Source organism: Cervus elaphus, chromosome 26 (assembly GCF_910594005.1).
Source record: "Cervus elaphus chromosome 26, mCerEla1.1, whole genome shotgun sequence".
Taxonomy (NCBI): domain Eukaryota; kingdom Metazoa; phylum Chordata; class Mammalia; order Artiodactyla; family Cervidae; genus Cervus; species Cervus elaphus.
The window spans coordinates 41302716-41329436 of NC_057840.1; the positions used below are offsets into that span (position 1 = coordinate 41302716).

The 26721-nt window shown below is 49.1% G+C and overlaps 1 protein-coding gene across 2 annotated transcripts in view; it reads left to right on the forward strand.

Moving 5' to 3' along the window:
- The window catches only part of TMEM181 (transmembrane protein 181), a 65978-nt gene that overhangs the window by 27324 nt on the left and 11933 nt on the right, over positions 1 to 26721 (forward strand). For both annotated transcript variants that reach the window (XM_043888124.1, XM_043888125.1), the window contains exons 2-9: positions 4665 to 4768; positions 11803 to 11858; positions 13318 to 13408; positions 14611 to 14732; positions 17368 to 17478; positions 24338 to 24418; positions 25973 to 26072; positions 26505 to 26635. In XM_043888124.1, coding sequence (XP_043744059.1) covers positions 4665 to 4768; positions 11803 to 11858; positions 13318 to 13408; positions 14611 to 14732; positions 17368 to 17478; positions 24338 to 24418; positions 25973 to 26072; positions 26505 to 26635 — 796 coding nt within the window. The remainder of the gene's footprint in view (positions 1 to 4664; positions 4769 to 11802; positions 11859 to 13317; positions 13409 to 14610; positions 14733 to 17367; positions 17479 to 24337; positions 24419 to 25972; positions 26073 to 26504; positions 26636 to 26721) is intronic.

Genomic DNA, 26721 nt, shown 5'->3' on the forward strand with positions numbered 1-26721 from the left:
TTTGCCTCCTCCATGTCTTTTTTTCTGTTGGGGTCGGTGAGACTTGATTGCCGAGCTAGGAAAATAGCTAATAAATTGGATTGAAGTGGAAAGGGAAACGGCAGATCTTTACTGAGTCCCCGAGGAGAAAATTGGAAGCAAACCCACAGTGGTCTGTGTGCTGCAGGAACTTCAGCCTTCTCACCTGCTGAGGAACTGTGCTTTTATATTAAATCACCGATAATGTGTCTTATTGATGATATGTTTTAAAAATCAAGCATTAAGTATAACTATTCTTATTCTGTTTTCCTCTGCTTAGAGGTCATCTATTCTGAGCTGCTGGAAGGCCCTTGGCGCCCTCAGAGTCCCTGAGGGCAGCGGGCGGGGGTGAGGGGGGTGTGCATGCCATGGGTGACTTTATGTAATTCTTTAAAACAACTTCAGGCATACAGAAGAGTGGTGAAGACAGTGCAGGGTGTTTCTGCACACCCTTTGCCAGGCTTCCTGCGTGTCGCCACCCAGCATGTTTTTAAGAGCTCCAGTCCCCACTGGGGCGGTGGCGTTAATATCTGAGCATGTCTGCACGTCCTCCAGCATCCAGTCCATGTGGCTTTGTTCACTGTTATGAGCGTGGAGGGCTTCCCAGGTGGTGCTAGTGGTAAAAAAAATCCACCTACCAATGCAGGAGATATAAGAGATGCAAATTTGATCCCTGGGTCGGGAAGATCCCCTGGAGGAGGGCATGGCAATCCCCTCCAGTATTCTTCCCTGGAGAATTCCATGGACAGAGGAGTTTGGCGGGCTGCAGTCCATGGGATTGCAGAGAGTCAGACACGACTGACGGAGCACACACGTGTGAGTGTGGAGATTCCAAGTGCACCAGTCTTCCCTCTGCAGGGTGCGCTGAGGCCTCTCACGAGGCGGCGTGGGGCAGGGGGTGGTGCATGTGACCCAGGAGACCGTCAGGACTGCTGAGGGCAGAGCTGTGGCATTTCGGGCAAGAATCTGTCATCTCTCGGTTTCCCCGCCTGCAAATCCAAGGACTTCCTCACTGAGCTTGGGTCTGACTCTATTAGTGTAAGGCTTTCAGGCCTCTTATTATCCTTAGGATCCCAAAGTTGAGTTGGGATCAGGCCACTTAATTCACAAGCTTTCACTTCCCACACCCACCGGGGTTGTTTGTGGTTCAGCCTTCACACCCAAGTCCCAGATGGGAAGACACCTGTTCCTTCATTTCTTTGCTGGCCGCCCCATCTGAAAGTTCACTCGCCCAGGCCTGGCAGGCCCCGCAGGAGAGTGCTGACTTCGTGTCAGCAGAGCTATGTCGAGGGACTCAGGTCCCTTTGCCCTGGGAGGCCGCCCAGATGTGTTCCCAGCCAGCTGTGGCCTTGGGCCTGCAAGGGAGAGGGGGTGTGTGTGCTCACAACTGTGAACTTGATAAAGAGCAAACAACCTTCCCTCCTTTCCTGGTTCAGAGCCGGAGTCTCCTCCTCCAGGGGGATATGTCATCACTGGCCTGCCCTGAAGGCATGAGAAATTCCTTCCTGCTTCCTCAGCTCCTCAGGCCAGGAAACGTTGGGCCGTAAAAAGAACAGTGTAAGCAAAGCAAAATGGAAAACCCCAGAGGCTCTGATCTCTCCCAGCTTCAGGGTCTGGGGGAGGGGGGCAGCCTCCCCTTTGGGTCAGGGTCCTTGGAGCCTGCCACACCTCGAGTATTTAAGTCCCGTCTTTCACAGACTCTTCAGTTGGCCAGCCCCTGATGTAGGGAGTTCTAGAAAGAGACATGATGCAACATAGTTTTGGAAGTTTTGGCCGCAGCAATCAGAGCAGGAAAGGAAGTAAAAGGAATCCAGACTGGAAAAGAAGAAGTAAAACTCTCACTGTTTGCAGATGACATGATCCTCTACATAGAAAACCCTAAAGACTCCACCAGAAAATTACTAGAGCTAATCAATGAATATAGTAAAGTTGCAGGATATAAAATTAACACACAGAAATCCCTTGCATTCCTATACACTAACAATGAGAAAACAGAAAGAGAAATTAAGGAAACAATTCCATTCACCATTGCAACAAAAAAAATAAAATAGTTATGAATATATCTACCTAAAGAAACAAAAGACCTATATATAGAAAACTATAAAACACTGGTGAAAGAAATCAAAGAGGACACAAATAGATGGAGAAATATACCGTGTTCATGGATCAGAAGAATCAATATAGTGAAAATGAGTATACTTACACAAAGCAATCTATAGATTCAATGCAATCCCCATCAGGCTACCAATGGTATTTTTCAGAGAACTAGAACAAGTAATTTCACAATTTGTATGGAAATGCAAAAAACCTCAAATAGCCAAAGCAATCTTGAGAAAGGAGAGTGGAACTGGAGGACTCAACCTGCCTGACTTCAGTCTCTACTACAAAGCCACAGTCATCAAGACAGTATGGTACTGGCACAAAGACAGAAATGTAGATCAATGGAACAGAATAGAAAGCCCAGAGATAAATCCATGCACCTATGGACACCTTATCTTTGACAAAGGAGGCAAGAATATGCAATGGAGAAAAGACAATCTCTTTAACAAGTGATGCTGGGGAAACTGGTCAACCACTTGTAAAAGAATGAAATTAGAACACTTTCTAATGCCATACACAAAAATAAACTCAAAATGGATTAAAGATCTAAACGTAAGACCAGGAACTGTTAAACTCCTAGAGGAAAACATAGGCAAAACACTCTCTGACATAAACCACAGAAGGATCCTCTATGACCCACCTCCCAAAATATTGGAAATAAAAGCAAAAATAGACAAATGGGACCTAATTAAAATTAAAAGCTTCTGCACAACAAAGGAAACTATAAGCAAGGTGAAAAGACAGCCTTCAGAATGGGAGAAAATAATAGCAAATGAAGCTACGGACAAAGAATTAATCTCAAAAATATACAAGCAACTCCTACACCTCAATTCCAGAAAAATAAAAGACCCAATCAAAAGGTGGGCCAAAGAACTAAACAGACATTTCTCCAAAGAAGACATACAGATGGCTAACAAACACATGAAAAGATGCTCAACATCACTCATTATCAGAGAAATGCAAATCAAAACCACAATGAGGTACCACTTCACACCAGTCAGAGTGGCTGCTATCCAAAAGTCTACAATCAATAAATGCTGGAGAGGGTGTGGAGAAAAGGGAACCCTCTTACGCTGTTGGTGGGAATGCAAACTAGTACAGCCACTATGGAGAACAGTGTGGAGATTGCTTAAAAAACTGGAAATAGAACTGCCATATGACCCAGCAATCCCACTGCTGGGCATACACACTGAGGAAACCAGATCTGAAAGAGATACGTGTATCCCAATGTTCATCGCAGCACTGTTTACAATAGCCAGGACATGAAAGCAACCTAGATGTCCATCAGCAGATGAATGGATAAGAAAGCTGTGGTACATATACACAATGGAATATTACTCAGCCATTAAAAAGAATACATTTGAATCAGTTCTAATGAGGTGGATGAACCTGGAGCCTATTATACAGAGTGAAGTAAGCCAGAAAGAAAAACACCAATACAGTATACTAACACATATATATGGAATTTAGAAAGATGGTAACAATAACCCTGTATGTGAGACAGCAAAAGAGACACAGATGTATTGAACAGTCTTTTGGACCCTGGGAGAGGGCAAGGGCGGGATCTTATGGGAGAATGGCATTGAAACATGATTATTATCATATGTGAAACGAATCACCAGTCCAGGTTTGATGCATGAGATAGGGTGCTCAGGGCTGGTGCACTGGGATGACCCAGAGGGATGGGATGGGGAGGGAGGTGGGAGGGGGGTTCAGGATGGGGGACACATGTACACCCATGGAGGATTCAAGTCAGTGTATGGTAAAACCAATACAATATTGTAAAGTAAAGTAATAAATTTAAAAAAAAGAGACATGATGACCTTTCACACCACCATTTGCTTGTGACCGAAGAAGAAAGGAGGGATGAATAAGAGGTGCTAAAGGAATGAGTGTTAGGATGGACCCTCGGGATGGGATGGCTTTCCTGTTGGCGTAAATCACAGACAACTGCGGGCGGCTTGCCAAGTTGCTTCAAACCCAGACCCCACAGCGAGGGCCAGGCCAAGCTTCACCCTGATGGGTGAGGCCAGCGAGGGGTGTCAGCCTGAGAGGGACCCTGGACAGGAAGCCCGAAGCCAGGGGCTGGCTGGAAGATGAGGTAGACATGTGATGCTGGGGGCACCTGGAACCACCCTACCCCCCACCCCAGCCCTGCCCTGGTCCAGGCTTGATCCTGGTGGCTGATAGTCCCCATGCGAGGAGTTAGGGCCTCCTGGCCTGGGCTCGGCTCTGGCTGCTGGAGGTGGGGGAGTGAAGGAGGTCAGCTTCCTGTGTCTGTGGCCTGGTCTGCGTGCCCCAAGTGGACTTCGAGATATATCCTCCCCCCATGAGGGTGGGGTTTGCCTGGGGGCCCTGCAGCTCGGGGTGGCAGGGACCCTCCCCCATGCCCTGCTGGGCCCAGAACACACCAAATGGCCCCCAGCCTGGCCGTGGTCACTGAGGTTATCGGGACAGTTTGGTGAGCTAGGTCGCCTGGTCTAGGGCTCCCAGATGGTGGGGGGGGCCCTCACCCTGCTGCCCCTCACCCTGGCTTCTCCCCACAGGCTGGCGCCCATGCGGCTCTACACGCTCTCCAAGCATCACTTTGTCCTGGTGTTCGTCGTCTTCTTCGTCTGCTTCGGCCTGACCGTCTTCGTTGGGATCAGAGGTGAGGAGCAGTTGTTTTTGTTTTTTGAAGTATAATTGATTTATAATGTTGAGTGAGTTTCTGCTGTTCAGGAAAGTGATTCGGCTATGCATATATATATGTATTCTTTTTCATGTCCTTCTCCCTAATGGTTTATCACAAGACATTGAAAATAGTTCCACGTGCTATATAGTAGGACCTTGTTTGTCTGTCCTGTATGTTATAATTTGCCTCTGCTGACCCCAAACTTCCAACCCGACTCTCATGCCTCCCCTCCCCGCCTCGGCCACCGCAAGTCTGTTCTCTGTATCTGTGACTCTGTTTCTGTTTTGTAAATGAGTTTGTGTCATGTTTTAGAGTCCACATAAAAGTGATATCATATGGTCTCTTTCTGACTTACTTCACTCAGTATGATTATCTCTAGGTCCATCCATGTAGCTGCACACGACATCATTTCGTTCTTTTTTGTGGCTGAGTAGTATTCAGTTGTAGATATGTACCAACATCTTTATCCATTCATCTGTCACTGCGCATTTAGGTTGTTTGCATGCCTGGCTATTGTAAATAGAGGTGCGTGTATCTTTTTGAATGATAGTTTTGTCCCAATATAAACACAAGAGTGGGATTGCGCTGGGTCATATAGCAACTCTATATTTAGTCTTTTGAGAAACCTCTGTACTGTTCTCCATATGAATTTACATTCCCACCCACAGTGTAGGAGGGTTCCCTTTTCTCCACACCCTCTCCAGCATTATTTGTAGATGTTTTAATGCCGGCCATTCTGACCAGTGTGAAGTGGGACACCATTAGTTTTGATTTTCGTTTGTCTAGTAATCAGCAATGTTGAGCACCTTTGCCTGGGCCTGTCAGCCATCTGTATGTCTTCTTTGGGCTTCCCTGGGGCTCAGATGATAAAGAATCTGCCCACAATGCAGGATACCCGGGTTTGATCCCTGGGTCAGGAAGATCCCCTGGAGAAGGGAATGGCTACCCACTCCAGTATTCTTGCCTGGAGAATTCCATGGACAGAGGAGCCTGGCGGGCTACAGTCCATGGAATCGCAGAGTCAGACATGGCTGAGTGACTTAGACCTTTTATGTCTTCTTTGGAGAAATGTCTGTTTAGATCTTCTGCCCATTTTTTGTTTGGATTGGTTTTTTTTTTTTTTTTTATTGAGTTGTATGAACTCCTTGTATATTTTGGAAATTAAGACCTTGTCAGTCAGGTAATTTGCAAATATTTTCTCTCAGTTCATAGGTTGTCTTTTCATTTTGTTTGCAGTTTCCTTTGTTATGCAAAAACTTGTGAGTTTGATTCAATCCCTTTTGTTTATTTTTGCTTTTGTTTCTATTGCCTTGGGAGACTGACCTAAGAAAACATTGCTACGATTTATGTCAGAGAATGTTTTTTTTTTTTCTTTTTTCTGTTTTTATTTATTTATTTATTTTGTCAGAGAATGTTTTGCCTATTATCTTCTGGGAATTTTATGGTATCATGTCTTATATTTAAAATTTTAATTCATTTTGAGTTTATTTTTGTGTAGGATGTGAGGATGTGTTCCAGCTTCACTGATTTATATGCGACTCTCCACTTTCCCAGCACCACTTGCTGAGGAGACTGTCCTTTCTCCATTGTATATTCATACTTGCCTCCCTTGTCAGAGGTCATTGACAGCAGGTGTCTGGGTTTATTTGTGGGCTCTTTACTCTGTTCCATTGATTCATATGTCTGTTTTTGTGCCAATACCACACTGTTTTGATTACTCTAATTTTATAGTATTGTCTGAAGTCTGGGAGGGTCATGCCTCCAGCTTTGTTCTTTTTCCTCAGGATTGCTTTGGCAGTTCTAGGTCTTTTATGGTTCTATATAAATTTTAGGATTATTTGTTCTAGTTCTGTGAAAATTGTTACGGGTAATTTGATAGAGATAGCATTAAATCAGTAGATTGCTTTGGTTAGTATGGCCATTTTGACAATATTTTTCCAATCTACAACCATAGGATATTTTTCCATTTCTTTAAATCATCTTCAGTTTCCTTTACCAATGTTTATAATTCTCAGTATACAAGTCTTTCTCTTCCTTGGCCAAGTTTATTCCTAAGTATTTTATTTTTTTGATGTGATTTTAAAAGGGATTTTTTTTTTAACTTTCCCTTTCTAATATTTCATTGATAGTGTAAGTAAATGCAACTTATTTCTGTATGTTAATCTTGTATCCTGCTACCTTGCTGAATTTGTTTATCAGTTCTAATAGTTTTTATGTGCAATCCTTAGGGTTTTCTATATATAACATTATGTCATCTCTGTATAATGACATTTTACAATGACAGTTTTACCTCTTCTTTTCCAATTTGGAGAAGTTTTGTTCTTCTTGTCCAATTGCTGTTGCTAGGACTTCTAATCCACTGTTGAATAGAAGTGGTAAGAGTGGGCATCCTTGTCTTGTTCCAAATTTTAGCAGGAAGGCTTTCTGTGTTTTACCATTGAGTATTATGTTGACTGTGGGTTTATCATAAATAGCTCTTATTATGTTGAGGTAGGTTCCCTCTTTACCCACTTTGATGAGTTTTTATCATGAGTAGATGTTGAGTTTTATCAAATGCTTTTTCCACATCTGTTGAGATGATCATGTGGATTTTATCTTTTATTGATATGGTGTTATCACATTGCATGTGTTGAACCATTCTTGTGATGCTAGGATGAATCCCAGTTGGTCATGGAGTATGAGCTTTTTTTTTATGCTGTTGGATTTGGTTTGTTAATATTTTTTGAGAGTCTTTCTGTCTATATTCATCAAACATACTGGCCTGTAATTTTCTTTTTTGATAGTTTCTTTGTCTGGTTTTGGTATCAGGATGATGGTGTCTTCATAGAGTAAATTTGGGAATGTTCCCTGAGATGAGGAGCAGTTTTTGACCTTCTTATCATTTACAGTTACCTTGGTGCAGTGCCATTCAGCTCAGCTTAGCTGTACCCACTTGCTCTCAGCCCCTGATGACCCCATCATGGAGGGTGATGCATAGAGGGGTGACCCTGGTCTTGCCCTTCACAGCAGCCAAGGCCTATCTCAGCTTGGCAGCACTGGGCAGCCTTGCCCATGTTCTGTGTGTTGGAAGAGTCTGTTGTGCTCCAGAACCTGCCCTGGGCACTGGGGAATCCAGAACATGCTGTTTGATGGAGGGGACGGGCCATGTAACCAGTTCCAGTGCAGCAGATTCTGGGGAAGGGGTGAGAGTGGTGAGCATGGGATAGAGGTAACCATGGAGGAGGAGGAGGTGGGCAGTATGCAGGCTCTGACAGCTGCTGGGTTTATTTATTCAAATTATGGATTCCAGAACTGAGAAATTAACTGTAGGATGGGTTTGGGGACCCGCTGGGCCCACTGTGATGCATACGTGAGCTAAAACCCCATTGACCACCTGGCCTCCATAGGTCCCTACTCTGGTAGACTGCAGTGGAGTTTTGAGTCTCTTAAAATCAGCATCAGTTCAGAGCCAGTGTCCAGCAGTTCCCCAGATTAATCATCTGATTTTCTTCAGTTGCACTTGTCCAGGTAGAAGACCAATCATTCTCTCCTCTGGGAGAATGACTGACAGTACAAGTGTTTGGCGGTGTACTGGGGTGCTTTCTTAAGGGGACCCAACCTTCCCTTTGTTCAAGGGCCTTTGGGTCTGTAAACTGTCTCACATTTGGAAACTACTGATGGGTTATGGTTCTCTATTTTTATGACGTATGTTAGACTTTCATACACTTGACTTGAACTTTCCTGCTTATGCAGATCAAGTAAGGATTTGTTAGGCTTCCTGTGTATTTCACGTCTGGGACCACCACGATCAGTTAGCTAACGCCGTAGGTCTGTGGGAATCAGATTGTCTGACTGCCATGATTCTGCTGTCCATCACAGTGAGCACGCTCACTGTGCCTTTGGCAGTTGGTGTCACCTCGTGGCCCCTGCCGCCCTTGGGATCCAGCTCCTGCCCCTGCATCTTGTTTCCCAGCTTGGGGGCCGTAGTTCCCATGGTAAGGCCCAGCCTGCAGAGCAGGACAATCATAGAGCACTTGAAGGATGCTTGGGGCTCCCCTCACAAACACATTTCTCACAGCAGTGGTGAAAGGCGTGTCTTCTGGACTCTCCTAGTAGGTCTTAAATGACAAATCCACCCTAGCAGTCCCACTCCCTAAGTCTGTGTCTTCCCCCCACCCCATACACTAAACCTGGGCAGGTACAGCATTTCTGATTCATTCACTGGAACCACCTTTGGGTCCTTGTTTTAGCCAACCATCCAGTCAAACCCTGGGAGCCCTTTCTGACTCCCTGAGCTACAGCTTTTCAGTGCAGAATCTCTGTTTGGTGAACCCGTATCCATCCGATGGGCCTGAGACGGCTTCACGTTCCTTCCACCAACATCGCACACCGTGTTCCCTGGGTTTCTGTCTGCATAAATCAGGAAACTCAGGTCATTCTTCACGCACGTAGCATGCATCCTCACGGGTCCTGTGCCTCTCCTCTGGGGCCTGCTGGGATGTGAGGTCTAGTTACAGGTCTAGAGGTGAAGAGGGTGGGCTGTGCAGAGAAGCCTTGTGGTCCTACGCTGCCTCTGAGGAGCCATCCCTGATTGCTTAGGTGGGGCAGGGCTGGTCCATCACGAGGAGGCAGGAAGGCCCCTTCCAAGGGGAATGGGGAGAGCGTCCCACTGGGAAAGGACTTGTGGGAATTTAGTGTGCCTAGCTTCGTCAGGAACCCCCCGCGTGTCCCTGGAACAAGCTCCTGTTTGCTCCCGGTCAGCGCGGTCATTTCAGCAGCGTGGCTCCCTGCGAGGCTGGGCGCTTAGCTGGGTTGTGATTCAGCCAGTCTCAGGAGGAGGTTCCTGTGTGATCTTCAGAAGTCTCAGCCCTGTGGCCGTAGGAAATAAGGGTCTCCGTCAGGGCCCACACAGGCACTTTCAGATCACATGTGCGGCCTTTGAGCTGAGAATTCAAGTCCCTGAGCTCTTCCTTGCCTCTCGCCACCTTGTCTAGTGACATTAGGAGCAGCCCGCCATCCGCATTATGTTAGTTTTCCAAGAATGTTCTGAAGTATCCCTAAACAGAGTCACTTAACTCCTTGCTCCTTGTAGTAAATGGTTGATTAGGAGTATCTAATGAAAATATTTTGCATATGTTCCTGGACCATCAGTGCTCATTTTACTATGGGACATACAGTCGTTAGCATCTTTAATCAGATTAGAGAATCAGTTCCAGAACCCCCAGAGCCAGTGTAGAAAACTCACCCTTCCCCCGCTGATCCTACAGTACCACTCTCAGTACCAGAATCTGTGTGAGTCAGGGTTCCCCAGAGAAACTGAACCAATGGGAGCTGCAGACAGCAGGGGGAGATGAGAGAGGGATACTTTATCACGAGGCCTCGGTTCTCGTGACCGTGGGGGTGGAGAGCTTCCACAGTGGGCAATCGGCAAGCTGGAGGCCCAGGAGAGCCGACAACGCAGTTCCTGCATCTGAAGAGGGGTGAGGACTCGTGTTACCAGCTTGAGGACAGAGGAGAAGAGAGCAAATCCTCCCTGACTGCTTCTGCTGTGTCAGGGCCTTCACCGATTTGGACAAGGCCCACCCATACTGGGAGGCGGCCCACTTTACTTAGCCTGCTGATTCAGAAGGTGGTCTCATCCAGAAACGCCCTCACGGACACACCCCAAGTAATGTTTCACCAGGTATCTGGGCACCATGGACCCAGTCGAGTGGAAATACAAAATCGCCATCACAAGCCCTCTGCTTCCGGTGACTTTCTGTTGATATGTGCACTCAGTCGCTCATGTTCAACTCTTAGCGATCCCATGGGCCAGAGTCCACCAGGCTCCTCTGTCCATAGAATTTTCCGGGCAGGAATACTGGAGTGGGTTGCCAGTTCCTTCTCCAGGAGATCTTCCTGATACAAGGATTGAACCTGTGTCTCTTGCGTCTCCTGCATTGGCAGGCAGGTTCTGTACCACTAGCGCCAAAGAAAGTTACTTTCTAGAATGAGGCCGTCAGGACTTCAGAGTTAGGAGCGTCTGAGGAGCCATTGGGCTTTGCAGGTGAGGGAATGAGATCCAGAGAGCCTTTAGCTGAAACTCAAGTTGAGACCTCCTGACTCCCAGTTCTTAACCCTTCCTGAGAGACCAGACTGCCTTACTTCCTGGGGCAGGAGCACACTCGGATTGTGAGTCGGTTTGAAATGAGCCTGTCTGTGGAGCCCAGCCTCTTTCCTGTCTCGCTCAGCTTGTGTGGACACACCCCACAGGAGTGCTCCTGCCCCGGTTGAGTTCTTAACTCGGGCATCTCCGGCTCTAAGCAGAGGGTGGTTGGCAGCAGGCTGGGCATGGCCACAGGACGGCCTGGAACACCAGCAGGCTGCCAGGGGTTTGCTACAGCACAAATCCAGTTCTGAATGGGATCAGGTCACAGGGTTTCCTTTGACGACTTCTTTTAAGGCCAAAAACCTCTGAAATAACACGGCATAAGATTCTTTGAAGCTTGATTCTCTGTTATTTCAGTGAAAGCCTTGAGAATATATTAGTATATATCATGCCTTCTTAAAATTCTCAATATTTTTGGAAGAGTAGATTAATTGGGTGAATGGATCAAGGTGTATAATTTTTAGCAGAAGTCTTTACACAAACTATGTAGATGATATCTGTGTCATTGGTGCTTGCTTAAATCCACGCACTGCAGAGAGAGCCTTCCCAGAGAGCAGGGGAGGGGGAGAGGGGAACTGCACACAGAATCCCGTGGAAATCGTGTGTGTCGTGTGGTGTCATGTTCTGTTCGCCTGAGTTGGGAGGTCATTGTGTGCAGCAGAGTAGATGTTGTGTGTCTGTGTTCATGTTTATATATTTTACATACATAGGTATGTGTATTTGTGTATATATGTGTGTGTGTATATAAAGCCTCCAAAGACAGACCAGGAAAAAGACTACCTCTGTATAATATATGAGACTTTCTTGGCATTTGAAAAAAAAATCAATAGATGAATTATCAATATAGTTATAACCTGTTTTTTCTTTCTCTGTTACGCTTTAGGGCCCAAAGTGATCCAGACTTCTGCAGCTAATTTTTCACTAAATAATAGCAAAAAGGTAAGACTGGGTCTAAGTGGCAGCTGGTGGGCCCTGTAAATTTCTGGGTCACTAAGAAATGGTCCTGCTTAGAGGGTCATTAAAATCAACCTCCCCCTTGCCCTGCCGCTTGCTTCTCAGGCAATATACATTTCTTACTCCACCTTCAGCTGCTGGCCTCTGGGTCCTAGTTTGCTAAAATTACCTTTTCTGCTGTAATTGTGACCTCAGTGCTGAGAAAGGATGGTGGTATTACCTCTAAGGGAGCAGCAGTTCATTTCTAATGGCTGGTTAGCTCATCCTGATTCCTCCCGTGTGCAAATCTTTTTTTTTTTTAATCTTTATTGGAACTTTCTTCATAGTTTTCGTTCAAATATCCTTCAGTTCAGTTCAGTCACTCAGTCATATCCGACTCTTTGCAAGCCCATGGACTGCAGCACTCCAGGCTTCCCCGTCCATCACCAACTCCCAGAGCTTCCTCAAACTCATGTCCATTGAGTCGGTGATGCCATCCAACCATCTCACCCTCTGTTGTCCCCTACTCCACCTGCCTTTAGTCTTTTCCATCATCCAGGTCTTTCCCAGTGAGTCAGCTCTTTGCTGAGGAGCCAAAGTATTAGAGCTTCAGCTGCAGCATCTGTCCTTCCAATGAATATTCAGGGTTGATTTTCTCTAGGATTGACTGGTTTGATATCATTGCAGTCCAGGGGACTCTCAAGAGTCTTCTCCAGCACCACAGTTCGAAAGCTTCAATTCTTCGGCGCTCAGCCTTCCTTATGGTCCAACTCTCACATCCATACACGGCTGCTGGAAAAACCATAGCTTTGACTAGACGGACCTTTGTGGACAAAGTGATGTCTCTGCTTTTTAATATGTTGTCTAGGTTTGTCATAGCTTTTCTTCCAAGGAGCAAGTGTCTTTTAATTTCATGGCTGCAGTCACCATCTGCAGTGATTTTGGAGCCCAAGAAAATAAAATCACTCACTGTTTGGCAATGTGGTCCCCTCTAGTTTTTCTGCCCAGGGCCAATTAAATCTGAAAATAACAGACGTCAGTGACACACCTGGCATATTGGTACTTAAAAAAAATGATTCTTGTGAATATGAAAATATTTATTGGTATCCTTCATTATTTTATTATTTGTATCATCCTATGCACTTTAATCTTTTTTTTTTCTTCTCCAAGGAGGCCTTTTCTTATTATTTAAGTAGGTCTATTACTTAATAGGGGGTAGAAACCACCTGCTTAAAAGTTGTCGTGAGAGTCCGAAGTGAACTGCGGGAGAAAGTTAGTCCTTCCTTTTTCTGGAAGGCAGAATTTCACTTATATTGTCTAAAGGAAAAACTACATGTTTCTGTTTCCAGAGCTAACATTCCAACCTTTTGTGCAAATTTGAATGTTGTATGTTAAGATGAGGCATTTGGAGACTCAGCTGAAAAAGTCACCTGGATTATTTGACTTCTCTTTCTTTCTGCCTCAGCTAAAGCCAATTCAAATATTTTCCAAACCACTGTCTACATATAATCAGCAGCTATGGCTGACGTGTGTTGTCGAGTTGGATCAATCAAAAGGTATGAAGCCTGACACTTTAGAGTGATTTTTTTTATAAGGTTCAAAGAGCTTTAAAATCTTCTAGCAACTGCTCAAAGATGAATTATAATGATGGTGATTATTCTTTCTAATACTAGCAAGTTGGAAGCCACCTAAACGTCCTCTGGGGCAAGTGACAGCGCGTCCCCTCAGGAAGCTCCAGGAGGCCCTCAGGGCTACTGGTCATGCTCCAGGTGCCAGTTCTCACCCAGGGCTGCTGGGCAGCCTGGCTCAAAGTCTGCATGCTGTAGGTGCTCCAGCGGCCGCCTCCTCCCAGGGCTTCTGGGGAGAGAACTAGGTCCTGGTGCTCTAGGGGCACCAAGTGTCTCCCAGGGACACTTGACCATGTCCGGGGACACCATGACATTATGGCTGTCACAGCTAGGGGGCAGGGGCTGTTAGCAGAGGATGGAGACCAGAGATGCTGCTCCACATCCTGTAACCACAGGACTAACTGCCCACAGTGAAGAATTAGCTGGCCTCAAAACACCTGTGGTGCAAAGGCAGAGAAATCCGGTCTGAAGCACCCAGCGTCTGCAATGACCTCACTGTGTCCACCCAGGGCAGCTCCCCGAGAACCAAGAGCATATGCCACCTTGTTCTCTACGTGCTGTGATTCAGAGAGGTGCTTAGGTTGAAAGAGTTGGAAAGATAACCCAATGACTGCAGTAAATTAAGTGGAAAAAAAAATGCATAGTATAAAAAATCAACCCCTTTTTGTAACATTTTAAAAAGCATTAAAAAATCTGATAGCACTACACATTTGTGTGTCTAGAAGACAGTCTGGAAGCATGGACCCAAACATGGAATCAGTTTCTCTGGTGGTGGGATTATACATTTAATACTTTATGTATATCTTTGTGTTCCTAGATGTTTTTTTAACAATGAGCATATGATCAGAAAAATAAGAGATTATATAATCAGAAAAATAAAAAACTTACTTTTATCTTGGTATGAGGTTAGATTAAAACATATATGGGAAAATAAAAAATATAACTTTAATCAGCCGTGAAATAACTTGGCCTTTTGTGAGATGGAAGATGGTTAACCTTTGCTGGTGGGTGTCAGCTTTGCCGACTCGCAGAGGGACCTCCCTGGGCTGACACACAGCCAGGCCGGCGGGCGCATCTGCTGGAGTGACCGCCCCTCGTGGACTCTAACACTGGGATTCTTCCTTCTGTAGAAACATCTATTCAGACAACCTTCACCATGACTGTTAAGGTTGATGGTGTAGCTCAGGACGGGACCACCAAGTTCATCCATAACAAAGTTCACAATCGGACGCGGACACTCACGTGTGCAGAGGTGAGTCCATGGCATCGTCTTGCTGCATTCCTGCAGGTGGAGCTACTTTCTTAGGTACAGAAACTAAGTCACACCAGTGATGGCATGGGAGACCCATCCAGCCTATGCACCAAGACCTTATAAGTTCTGAGAAATGCACACACGCGTGCACACAACACATGCACATGCGTGCACAGCCTGGTGCCTGATTGTACTGTGTGGTACAGGCAGTGGCCTGTCTGGCATAGCTGCCTGCCTCACGTGAGGGTGGTCTGCCGCTGTCCGTGGTCTGCATGAATCACTCAGGCCTTGGGTTGTTTGCAGCTGTGGGATGCACGTCCCGACCCACGTGGGGCACCGGGAGCCAGGCCTCACCGGGAGCGGCCCGCCTTTGTTGAGCATCTGCCCCAGGTGCAGCGTGTGGCTCCGGGTGGGAGAGGGGAGGGTCCACAGCGGGAAAGGAGCCCTCACCGTGGGGCACCGTGTTCCGTCGAGACCCGAAGAGTGGGAAGCAGGTCCTGCCGCGGTGAGGAGGCCCTGTCGGAACCTAACAGGTCGAGGCGGGGCGTGGACAACACGGGGAGCCCCGAAGAGGTCGCGTCTGGTTATAATATCAGGAAGTGGCCCCGTGGCGGTGCTGTCCACACGTGGTCTCACTCCATTCCCGGAGCAGGCTCACACATAGGAACTGGTGTGAGAGCCCCCTTTTGTAGAAGGAGGAACTGAGGCATAGAGAGGGCAGGACCCTGGCCCAGGATGACACAGGTAGTGAGTGAGTGACAGCGTCAGGCCTTCAGCCCAGGAGCTTTTGTTCTGAAGCTCGTGCCCTTGACATCCACGCGCACCTCCCGGTAGTAACGTGAGAGGCTGGGGAGCCTTTCCCGGTGAGAAGGTGTTCAGACGGGAGGGGTCCTGTCTGAGGCCAGCCGCTGGCTCCGGCCCTTCTGCGTCGATGTCTGCTGGACAGTCCTGAGATGGGTCAGAACTAGCGCCCGAGTGGACTGGGCCCCCCGGAGGCCAAGCTGACAGCACGCCCTGCCCCGTGTACTGGAGGCAGAGTCTGCTGCTCAGCTGAGCCCGGGCCCTGCCCTGGGTCCCCTGGGGAGGCCCGTGGAGCCGGCCTTCCTCCTCTTCCGTTCGTCCCCTGTGTTAGCGGGGACAGTGGGCCAGTTTCTGAATTGTCTCTTCCTCATCTGTAAAGCTGGGGGGCCGTGCCTTCCCTGAGGGTTGGCAGAGAGTGGTGAGGATGGAGGTGGGCGAGGAAGTGAGAGCTGGTGCTGTGCGTGCTGGTGTCCCCCCGCCCCCCGCCACGCTGGATGGACAGAAGGAATGGTGGGCGTGGGGGCCGCGGGGACCACCGGCCCAGCAGCCGCCTTCTCCACCCCGCGGATACCACGCACCGCCTCTCCTCTGCCTCCTCTCCTGCCCCCAGGGCAGCTCCCCGCCCCACCAGCTGCCCTGCTGCCGTCTTCAGGACGTCCTGGGCTCGGGAAGCCTTGCTCACCGGCAGGTGACTCAGCCCCAGTTGGAGCCGTGGCTCCAGCAGGCGCCACAGGGCGGCCTGCGTGCTCCTCGTGGCCCGGGCTGGCTTGGCCTCTGGGTCCACGTCCACATCCGCAGGGGAGACCCGAGCAGGCCCGTTCTTGATCCTAAAGGACGAAAGCTTGGGGCTCGGCCGGTCCGTGGGTACACATGCCACACCACGGAGACCACAGCGGCTCTGCGTGGGAGCCACAGGCCAGGGGAGGAAAGGGAAATGCGTGATCCGCCCCGTACATCCTACAGAGACTGCAGAGATGCCCCACGGAGGAAGGAAAGTCAGGCGGGGGGCGCTGAGGAGTCCTGTCCTCGCTGGTGTACCTCCTGCACTAGTGTATTTGTGAAAATGTGAGTTCATGTTGCATTAACTCACCTTTTCATTCAGGTGACATATTATCATTTAAGTTTACGAAAGTATGGTTGATTTACAGTGTTGTGTTAACTTCTGCTGTACAGTAAAGTGATTCAGCTATACATATGTGTATCCTCTTTCATATTCTTCTCCATCACAGTTTATCATAGGATATTGATTATAATTCCCTGTGCTACCCAGTAGGGCTTTGTTGTTGATCCATCCAATATATAATAGTGACCCCCTGGACTGTAGCCCACCAGGCTCCTCTGTCCATGGGATTCTCCAGGTAAGAATACTGGAGTGGGTGGCCGTTTCCTTCTTCAGGGGAATCTTCCCGACCAGGGATCAAACCCGAGTCTCCTGTGTTGTAGGCAGATTCTTTGTCGTCTAAGTCACCAGGGAAGCCCGAATAACATTCCTTCTACCAATCCCAGGCTCCCAGTCCAGCTCTCTCATGCCTCTCCTGCCCGTCGGCAACCAGAAATCTATTCTCAAGGTGACGTGTTATTTTGAATCCTATGAAGTAGAAAGGTTCTAATGATTGTAAATCATGCATTATTTGTTTCTAAATATGTCCGTTTGGTTCTTTCTTTCTAAGAACTGCTCTTCGTTGGCATCCGAGTTCCCCTGGGCTCCTGGCGAGCTCCCTGGAGATGCTCACCGCTGATCCTCTGCGGTTGGAATAGGTCACTTCACGAGTCAGTTGGGGGAGAATGAGTCTTGCTCGCTTTAAGGACACAGATCTTGCTTGTGCATTTGCAGAAATGTGCAGAAATCATCGTGGCTCACCTCAGCTACCTGAATTACACTAAGTATACAGTGACTGTGGGATTCGAACACCTGAAGCGGCCCATCAAGGAAATGAACTTCACCGTAAGTACACCAGCTGACCACCGCGTTTCCATGGCTCATTTGCGTAGCTCCCATTCTCTGTGGGATGACCGAAATAAATCACAGCATCGAAATTGTGTTATTTTTGGATGGTGTAAGACACATACAATTCTAAAAACTATAGAAAAACTAGTTTATTAAGTATACATGGAGTGAAGAATAGCTTAAAGAATCAGCGTGGAATTGGAAGACTGTGGTGTCATGAGACTTAGGAGCGAGAGTAGCCTTGCAGTTGGAAGGTACTGGGGGTGCCCTCTGGGGAAGGCGGGGCCCCCTCCTCCAGGCCTGAGTGGACTTGGACTCGGCTGACCTCTTGGTGGGGGGGGGGGGGGTTCCCTGCTCTCAGTTGTGACCCGAATCCCACAGCTCTGATGGTTGTGTGTGCTGAGTCACTCAGCCATGCCCGACTCTCCGTGACCCTATGGACTGAAGCCCACCAGGCTCCTCTGTCCATGGGATTCTCCAGGCAAGAATACTGCAGCGGGTTGTCATGCCCTCCTCCAGAGGGTCTTCCCGACCCAGGGATCGAACCCCTGTTTCTTATGTCTCCTGCACTGGCAGACGGGTTCTTTACCACTAGCGCCACCTAGGAAGCTCTGCTGGTTAGACTTCCCTGTCTCACATCCAGCTGAGATGAGCCTCCTTGTCGCCTCTACTTGGGAGTCAGAATAATCAGCTTGGTGACCGAGAACGCGGGTTTTAGACCAGGTAGCAGAACTGGGTTCAGATCCCAGAGCCACCATTACTTCTGCCTTTTGTTTCCTCGTCTTAACAGCTACTTCTTAACAGCCGTGACTGTTGAATGAAGGTGCCCGTGGGTTCCTTTCTCGAATCGCTCTGTCCTGTGATGTATTCATGCAACACAGTGATTCACACGACACAAAAGCAGCCTGGGAGTGGTTGGCCCCCGCTTCCCTTCCCCCAGCCGCGGCAGTCACCCGTCTGCCGTCTGTCTGTAGGGATTGCCTGTTGTGGACGTTTCATACAAGCAGAATCATGCCCTTCATGCTCTTCGGTGAACGACTTTCTTCACTGAGCTGTGCTTTCAAGAGCTCCTCCGCGCTTTGCTGGCATTTGCCCTTCGCTCCTCTTTTGCCGAATGCTGTTTCTCCGTGTGTGTGCCGCCTCTTGTGTACCCAGGCGTCGGTGCTCGGTCGTTCGGGCTGTTCCCGCCCTTCAGCTGCTAGGAGGAACACTGCTGCGAGGGTGTGCAGGGAAAGTGAAGTCGCTCAGTCGTGTCCGACTCTTTGCGGCCCCATGGACTATACAGTCCATGGAATTCTCGAGGCCAGAATACCGGTGTGGGTAGCCTTTCCCTTCTCCAAGCAAATCGTCCCAGCCCAGGGATCAAACCCAGGTTTCCCGCATTGCGGGCGGATTCTTTACCAGCTGAGCCACAGGGGAAACCCGAGAGTGCTTACAGACAGGTTTTTATTTGGATGAGCGGGTCCCCTTCACTGAGAGGCTGAGGGGTGCGGGCGCCTCCTGCACCCTTAGGTACCTTCCCGCCTCTGCGGTTCCCCCGTCCTGGAGGCCTCTGGACGTCGGCTGGGCTTGGAGCCATGCCCAGCGCCTGCTCGTTTTGTGAGCTGACAGATGGCGGCCGTGGTCACAGTCACACTACTTTTGTTCCTAGCCTGTCTCTGGGCCACCCAAAGCGGGTTTATTCTTTGTCTGCCAGTACGTGCTGCAGGTGTTTGAAGATGGCTGTCTCATCCCCTCCAAGGATCTTTCTTTTCTTCCCTTATGGATCCCTCAGATTCCGGGTTTTCTCCCCATGGCCCCAGATCAGCCTAGTCTCCTTTGTTCCAGCCTCTGTGGTTGGTTTCTGACAGTTCAGATGCTGCTCAGACATTACACTCTGCTCCTGAATTTCTTCTCAGTGTTCTTTCTGCCCCAGCCTCTCCTGATCTTTGAGTTCAGATCTGGACTCTGTTCTTTGTTGTGTGACTGATTTCCTCGAACTTTGTCCCCAGAAAATCCAATCAGCGTTCTGCCTGCGTCGTGGAGTTCATGAGGCAGAAGTTGAACTCAGATAGGGCCTCAGACCGATGTCTGAGCTCAGGTGCCCTTTGCTCTGGTCCTGTGATAACATCTGTGCTTTAGACCTTGCTGTTTGCATCCTTCTGATTCAAGAATGCGGAAAGAAGAGGGCACCGTGTTTCCCGAGGGATCTCTCCTTTCCGTCGTCTTTGTCTGAACATCACCCTCTTAAGAGCCTTTTACCAAAGTGCTCAGCAGTGTTCCCCCCCACCCCGGGGTTTACCTCACCCAACCCTGTCATTTGGGTTTGGGTCACTGTTTGGTTTGTCTTTGATTGTGATTCTCTCCTTTTAACTTTTGTACCTGTTTACATTTCCTCTTAAGCAATCATCGCAGTAGCTGTTTTATTTTGGATTTATAATAGCTGCTGTTATTTGCTGAGCTTTTGCTCCTTGCCAGGTTCTGCACTAAACTTGTTCTGTGCACCAGTTTACTTAAATGTTACGATACTTCTACAGAGCAGTTGCTTTATGGAGGCAAAACCTGAGGTTTAATGTGATTAAATTGCCCAACTGGGAAATGGAAAAGCTGGAGTTTGAACCTGAATCGCTGATGTCACAATTCATATGTTCTTAATCACCGTGATTTCCACTTTTCTATTAACAGCAGTTGTTAATAGTTCTGCTTGCATTGCAGACTCATTTGTACTTCTTTTGAATTTTGTGTAAGTGGAATTGTACGGCAGGTTTGAGTTCCTGTACTCAGCGCGATTACTCGGACACTGGTTGATGGTGGTGGGTGTTCGGTAGTTTATCCCTCTGTGCTGCTCTGTCTCAATCCCCAATGAAGGCAGCACAGTTAGTTTACCCACTCACCTGCTCGTGGACGTCGGCACTGTTTGCCGTTCGGGGCTGTTACAGAGCCGCTGTGAACCCCCGCGTCCAGACCTTTGCGGGGACATGCGCTTTCACTTCCCTTGGCTGAGTAGGAATGGGCTGCCGACTCACGTGGCCGCGGCCTGTGTCGCTGGTGAAGACACCCTGGGTTCACGGTGGCCGTGTTGTCTCACATGTCGGTCAGCGCCTGTGAGAGTCCCAGCCGTTTCACATCTCATCTCATCACCACTCGGTGGGTCAGCCTCCGTAATTTCGGCCATTCTGATAGGCGTATAGCTCCCACGGTGGTTCAGCAGTAAAGAACCCGCCTGCCAATGCGGGAGATTCAGTCCCTGGGTCGGGAAGGTCTCCCGGAGGAGGACACGGCAACCCACTCCAGCGTTCTTGCCTGGGCAGTCCCATGGACAGAGGAGCCTGGCGGGCTACAGTCCAGGGTCGCAGAGAGTCAGACACGACTGAGTGTCTAAACAACAGCAACAACGATAGGTGTGCAGTGGTATTGTGTTGATGTACAGCACTTTGAAAATATTGGTCTCCTGGCTTGCATTTTTTGACAAGAAATCTATCATCCTATATTTGTCCTCTATAGTAGTTTTCCTCCCCGTTACCCACCCCCCACCCTCACTTTTAAGATTTTTTTTTCTCTTTTACGTAAACAGTTTGATTATGGTGTTCCTTGGTATACTTTTCTTCATATTTCTTGTACTTAGAGTATAGTTGAGCTTCTTGGATTTGTGAGTTTATAGTTTTCATCAACTTTGGGAAAATTCTGGCCACTATTTCTTCAAATATTTTTTCTATCCTCCTGCCTTCTTCCCGTCAATAGACATCCGAGGACTCCAGATACATTAATACATCTTCTCGGCTGCCTGAAGTTGTCTCAGAGCTTACTGATGCTCTGTGCGTTTTTCCTGTTTCATTTTAAGTCGATTCCTTTGCTCTGTGTTCATGTTTATACCCTCTGCGATGTCTCACCTGCTGTTGATCAGCCTCCCGGTCTCTGCCTCACGTTCCTCTAGCTGCTTGAAGTCCTTACCTACCAAATCCATCATCTGTGATTTCTGGGTCAGTTTGATGGATTACTTTCTTCCTCATTCTGTTTCATATTTTCTTGCTTTTTTACACGTCTCGTGTTTTTGATTCAGTGCCAGACCTTATGATTGCTGGAGTTCTGTATGCTCACAAACATCCCTGAGCTCTGCTCCAGGGCGCGGCAACGATGCTGGGGAGCAGCGTGAGCTCTTCAGGCCTGGACTTTAAACTTTGCTTGGTGGGAGCAGAGCAGCACCCAGTGTAAGGCTGATGTTGCGCCACCGCCGAGATGAAACATGCTGGCGGTGCACTGCCCAGACCCCTGAGCATGTTCCTGCTGCCCGTGGAGCAGGCGCTGTCCTGGCCCTGCGTGCGTGCCAGGGATCCTGCCCGTGGAGCAGGCGCTGTGACTGGCCCTGCGTGCATGCCAGGGCCCCTTTTGGGGATTTCCTGGCCTTGGGTGGCTTATCCACACTCACACGCAGATCAACATTCGGCTGAAGGTGCGGGGGGCACGACCCTGGCAGGTGTCTGGAGCTGGCTCCATGCTCTCAGTGCTCTGCCCCGGGAGTCCCGACTGGTGAGCTCTGTCCCTGCTCTCACTGCGGTGTGTTCACGACTCAGGGAGAATGCGGGCTCAGCTCAGCTTCCTGCACCCCCCTCAGCGGGCGATCTGGCCCTTCACTGCTTCGTGTCTGCGGTGTGTGTGTGTGTGTGTGTGTGTGTGTGTCTGCGGGGTGTGTGTGTGTGTGTCTGTGGGGTGTGTGTGTGTGTGTCTGCGGTGTGTGTGTGTGTGTGTCTGCGGTGTGTGTGTGTGTGTCTGCAGTGTGTGTGTGTGTGTGTCTGCGGGGTGTGTGTGTGTGTGTGCGGGGTGTGTGTGTGTGTGTGTCTGCAGTGTGTGTGTGTGTGTCTGCGGGGTGTGTGTGTGTGTCTGCGGGGTGTGTGTGTGTGTGTCTGCGGGGTGTGTGTGTGTGTCTGCAGGGTGTGTGTGTGTGTGTCTGCGGTGTGTGTGTGTGTGTGTGTCTGCGGTGTGTGTGTGTGTGTCTGCGGTGTGTGTGTGTGTGTCTGCGGGGTGTGTGTGTGTGTGTGCGGGGTGTGTGTGTGTGTGTGTGTCTGCGGTGTGTGTGTGTGTGTCTGCGGTGTGTGTGTGTGTGTGTGTGTCTGCGGGGTGTGTGTGTGTGTGTGCGGGGTGTGTGTGTGTGTGTGTGTGTCTGCGGTGTGTGTGTGTGTGTCTGCGGTGTGTGTGTGTGTGTTTAACGTTGTAGGCAGGTGAGGGAAATCTGAGTCTTTCACTTGATTGTTGCTCTGTTACAAGTGTTTACATCGCTCAGCTGATTTTAATTCAGCACATACATGATGGTCCTTCCCGGCACGGTGCAGCGCAGGTCCTAGGGCCTGGGGATGAACCTGGCTGCTGAGCGGGGTGGGAAGGGCTGCCTTCCACCAGCTGTCAGCACGCAGGGCCCTTTCCTCGCCCTGTTAGCCGCATACTTGATTTGAGACTACTTACTCAGCATGAGAGTTGGCAGCTGTAATTCCACAGAGTTTTCTTGTGTCAGATTCATATTTCTGTTTCACTTAGTGTCCTTTAGAACATCATACCTACTCACATTTTTTGCATTCTTAAAACTATTTTTTTCTTTTAATAGAAAGCATGGCTTTTTCTTTCTGTCTCCCCCACCCCCCACCCACTGATGGCTTTTTCTAATAAAGAGATTGATAGCTTTGATCAATCTTTGATATGAGATTTAAAAGCCAAATGCTCTTATTATTATTATAGAACAATTTATCTGCCAGATTCATCATCAGTATGCTACCATTTAAAACCCATTTTCAACTCTTGGTACAAAGTATGTGTTCTTTAATATAATAAAGTTTTAGAACATGTCAGAAAGTGTAGGAGAACATTTTAAATTCCTTGTAGTCTTACATTTCAAGATGACTGTTGTTAATGATGTGATGTACTTCCTTTCAGATGAATTTTTTTTTTTATTAGTTGGAGGCTAATTACTTCACAACATTTCAGTGGGTTTTGTCATACATTGATATGAATCAGCCATAGAGTTACACGTATTCCCCATCCCGATTCCCCCTCCCACCTCCCTCTCCACCCGATTCCTCTGGGTCTTCCCAGTGCACCAGGCCCGAGCACTTTGTCTCATGCATCCCACCTGGGCTGGTGATCTGTTTCACCATAGATAATATACATGCTGTTCTTTCGAAACATCCCACCCTCACCTTCTCCCACAGAGTTCAAAAGTCTGTTCTGTACTTCTGTGTCTCTTTTTCTGTTTTGCATATAGGGTTGTCGTTACCATCTTTCTAAATTCCATATATATGTGTTAGTATACTGTATTGGTCTTTATCTTTCTGGCTTACTTCACTCTGTATAATGGGCTCCAGTTTCATCCATCTCATTAGAACTGATTCAAATGAATTCTTTTTAATGGCTGAGTAATATTCCATGGTGTATACCACAGCTTCCTTATCCATTCATCTGCTGATGGGCATCGAGGTTGCTTCCATGTCCTCGCTATTATAAACAGTGCTGCGATGAACATTGGGGTGCACGTGTCTCTTTCAGATCTGGTTTCCTCAGTGTGTATGCCCAGAAGTGGTATTGCTGGGTCATATGGCAGTTCTATTTCCAGTTTTTTAAGGAATCTCCACACTGTTCTCCATAGTGGCTGTACTAGTTTGCATTCCCACCAACAGTGTAAGAGGGTTCCCTTTTCTCCACACCCTCTCCAGCATTTATTGCTTGTAGACTTTTGGATAGCAGCCATCCTGACTGGCGTGTAATGGTACCTCATTGTGGTTTTGATTTGCATTTCTCTAATAATGAGTGATGTTGAGCATCTTTTCAAGTGTTTGTTAGCCACCTTTCAGATGAATTTTTTCCCAAATTATTTTCCTGCTTTCCGTTTTAGTGGAAGACTTATGACCCTGCATTTTCCCATTTGGAAATCTGGTTCCGGTTCGTCTTTGTGGTGCTTACCTTCATTGTCACTGTAAGTACCGTTCACCTCATGGAATCCCAACGAGGGCAGAGTTAGTTTATAAATTCTGGTTGTCAGAGTGCGGGAGATTTATCTGAACTCTGAGACACTCCATCCCGTCGGCCGACCTGATGGTACCAAGTATTCTATATTCTGCCAGGGCGCCGCGCTGCAGGAATGCTGTGGTGTCATTAGTAAGGACTCCTGAGTAGCGTTATAGTAATTACAGGTGACTGACTAGTAAGTGAATTGTCATGGGTGTTCAGTGACAAGGGCCCTGTAACTTGGGCGGAGGGAGTTCTGCCTTGTTTGAATGACCTTCTTTGAGTGCTGACTCAGCAGGTTCTTGGGTTTTTACATTTGGAAAAGTGGACCAGACCTTTCAGTCTTTGGGCTTTTTTCAGGATGAGGGGATGGATGTGCAGGCTCGGGGCTCCTTTGGGATCCGAGGTGTCTGTCCACAAGGGCACCCTGACTTTGGGGGGCAGTTACCCATTAAAGTACAAGCAGCTCCACCGAGGCTCAGCCAGCGAGGGTGGGCATCTGTAAACTGAAGGAAGAAGACGGGCCTGCCTCCGTCAGCTGCCCGCCTCCGTCATCTGCCTGCCGCGTGCTGATGTCCAGGAGATGGGTCCCCTCTTTGCAGCGATGGCTGCTCCAGCTGCCACCCAAGGGACTTGCTGCTTTGCAGACTGGCCGCCTGCGGAAGGTCACAGGCTCCCACGGGACGTGGAGCAAGGTGCCCAGCGGTGGTGACCTGGGAATGGCTGGAGGGCCGCACCCAGCCACAGAGCTCAGAGAGAGCGGCTCGGCCAGGCCCCCCCACCGGGAGCTCCCTGATGGAGGGAGGTGGGAAAGTGCCGTCGACCCCGGGTCAGAAATCCTCGCTGTTTCTTGAAGGATTCCTGTTGCCTGCGGCTCTGCAGCCAGACTTGGGGGCCCAAAGAACTGGCCCCCGGGGCCCTGTGTTCTCAAATGAGAGAAACGGGCCTGATTCGGACAGATGGGGAGATGGGCCATCAGCCCAGGGCGTCCAAATTGCATAGGAAATTACTGGCTGCTGTTAGATAGCAAGAAAAACAAGAAACAATGCCAGGCTTAGAAATCCCAAATTGTGTGATGCTTTAAAGGCTATAAAGAAGCCTTTCCCAGGAACCGGGCCCTTTCAGGCACGTGTTTGAAAACAGGCCCGCCGTCTGACCGTGACTGTAAGCCTCATTCTGGGGCTTTTCCTCCGGGCGCCCTGGTGTCCCCAGAAGCCTCTGTCCCCTGTGAGTTGCACCTCGGGGGGATGTGGCCTGTGCCCTGGGCGGTCCCTCCTGATAGAAGCAGCCAGCCCAGGAGGAGGCCAGGCCAGAGGGGTCATGGCCATGACCGTGCTCGTCTGACCCCTGTCCTGTGATAAAGGCTCCTTCACAGTTGTCCCTGGCGGTCTCGGGGTTGGTTCAGCGCGGGGTTAGCGCAGCAGGTCTGGCCTGGCCCCAGACCTTCGATGTGGGCTGACAGGTGTCAGGGGACGCTGTGTGGGGTGGCCGAGACGGTGACAGGGCCTGGTCTGGTTCACAGTGCCTATTCGCGCACTCTCTCCGCAAATTCTCCATGCGAGACTGGGGCATCGAGCAGAAGTGGATGTCCATCCTCTTGCCTCTGCTGCTGCTCTACAACGGTAGGCCCTTCGGTGTGGTCCCCCTCCATGCCGAGAGCTGGAGGGCATCCCGGGGGTGATGGGGCCCTGACCAGGGAATGGGCGGGACGTGGCCCCAGGACTCGCTGGAGCAGGCGCCTTCCCCCCACCCCCCTCCCACTTGGAGGACTTGGCTGAGGGTGGGAGCCTGGCTGTCTGCCCCTGTCCCCTGCCCCAGAAAGCATTTCCTTCCAGAGCTGTGGCTGGCAGGAGCAGACGGCGCTCTGCAGTCATCCCCAGAGCAATCTGTTCAGTGGCTTTTCAGTTTTTTGCAAAACAAGACAGCCTTTAGTTCACAACCATTCCCCCGGGCTCTGACCGGGGAGAAAGCAGTCCTGAGTTCTGCCCTCCTGTGGGTTCAGGGCACCCTGCCGGCTCCGCCTTCATCAGGCCTGCCTGCCTCTTGCCTTCCAGACCCGTTCTTCCCCCTGTCCTTCCTGGTGAACAGCTGGTTCCCAGGCATGCTGGACGACCTGTTCCAGTCTGTGTTCCTGTGCGCCCTGCTGCTCTTCTGGCTGTGCGTGTACCACGGGATCCGGGTGCAGGTGAGCCCTCGGCGCTGACCCTTCCGCTCCAGACGCTGGTGACAGTCCTGAAAGGGAACTCGGCCTTGAGAACCTGTCGTCAGCCT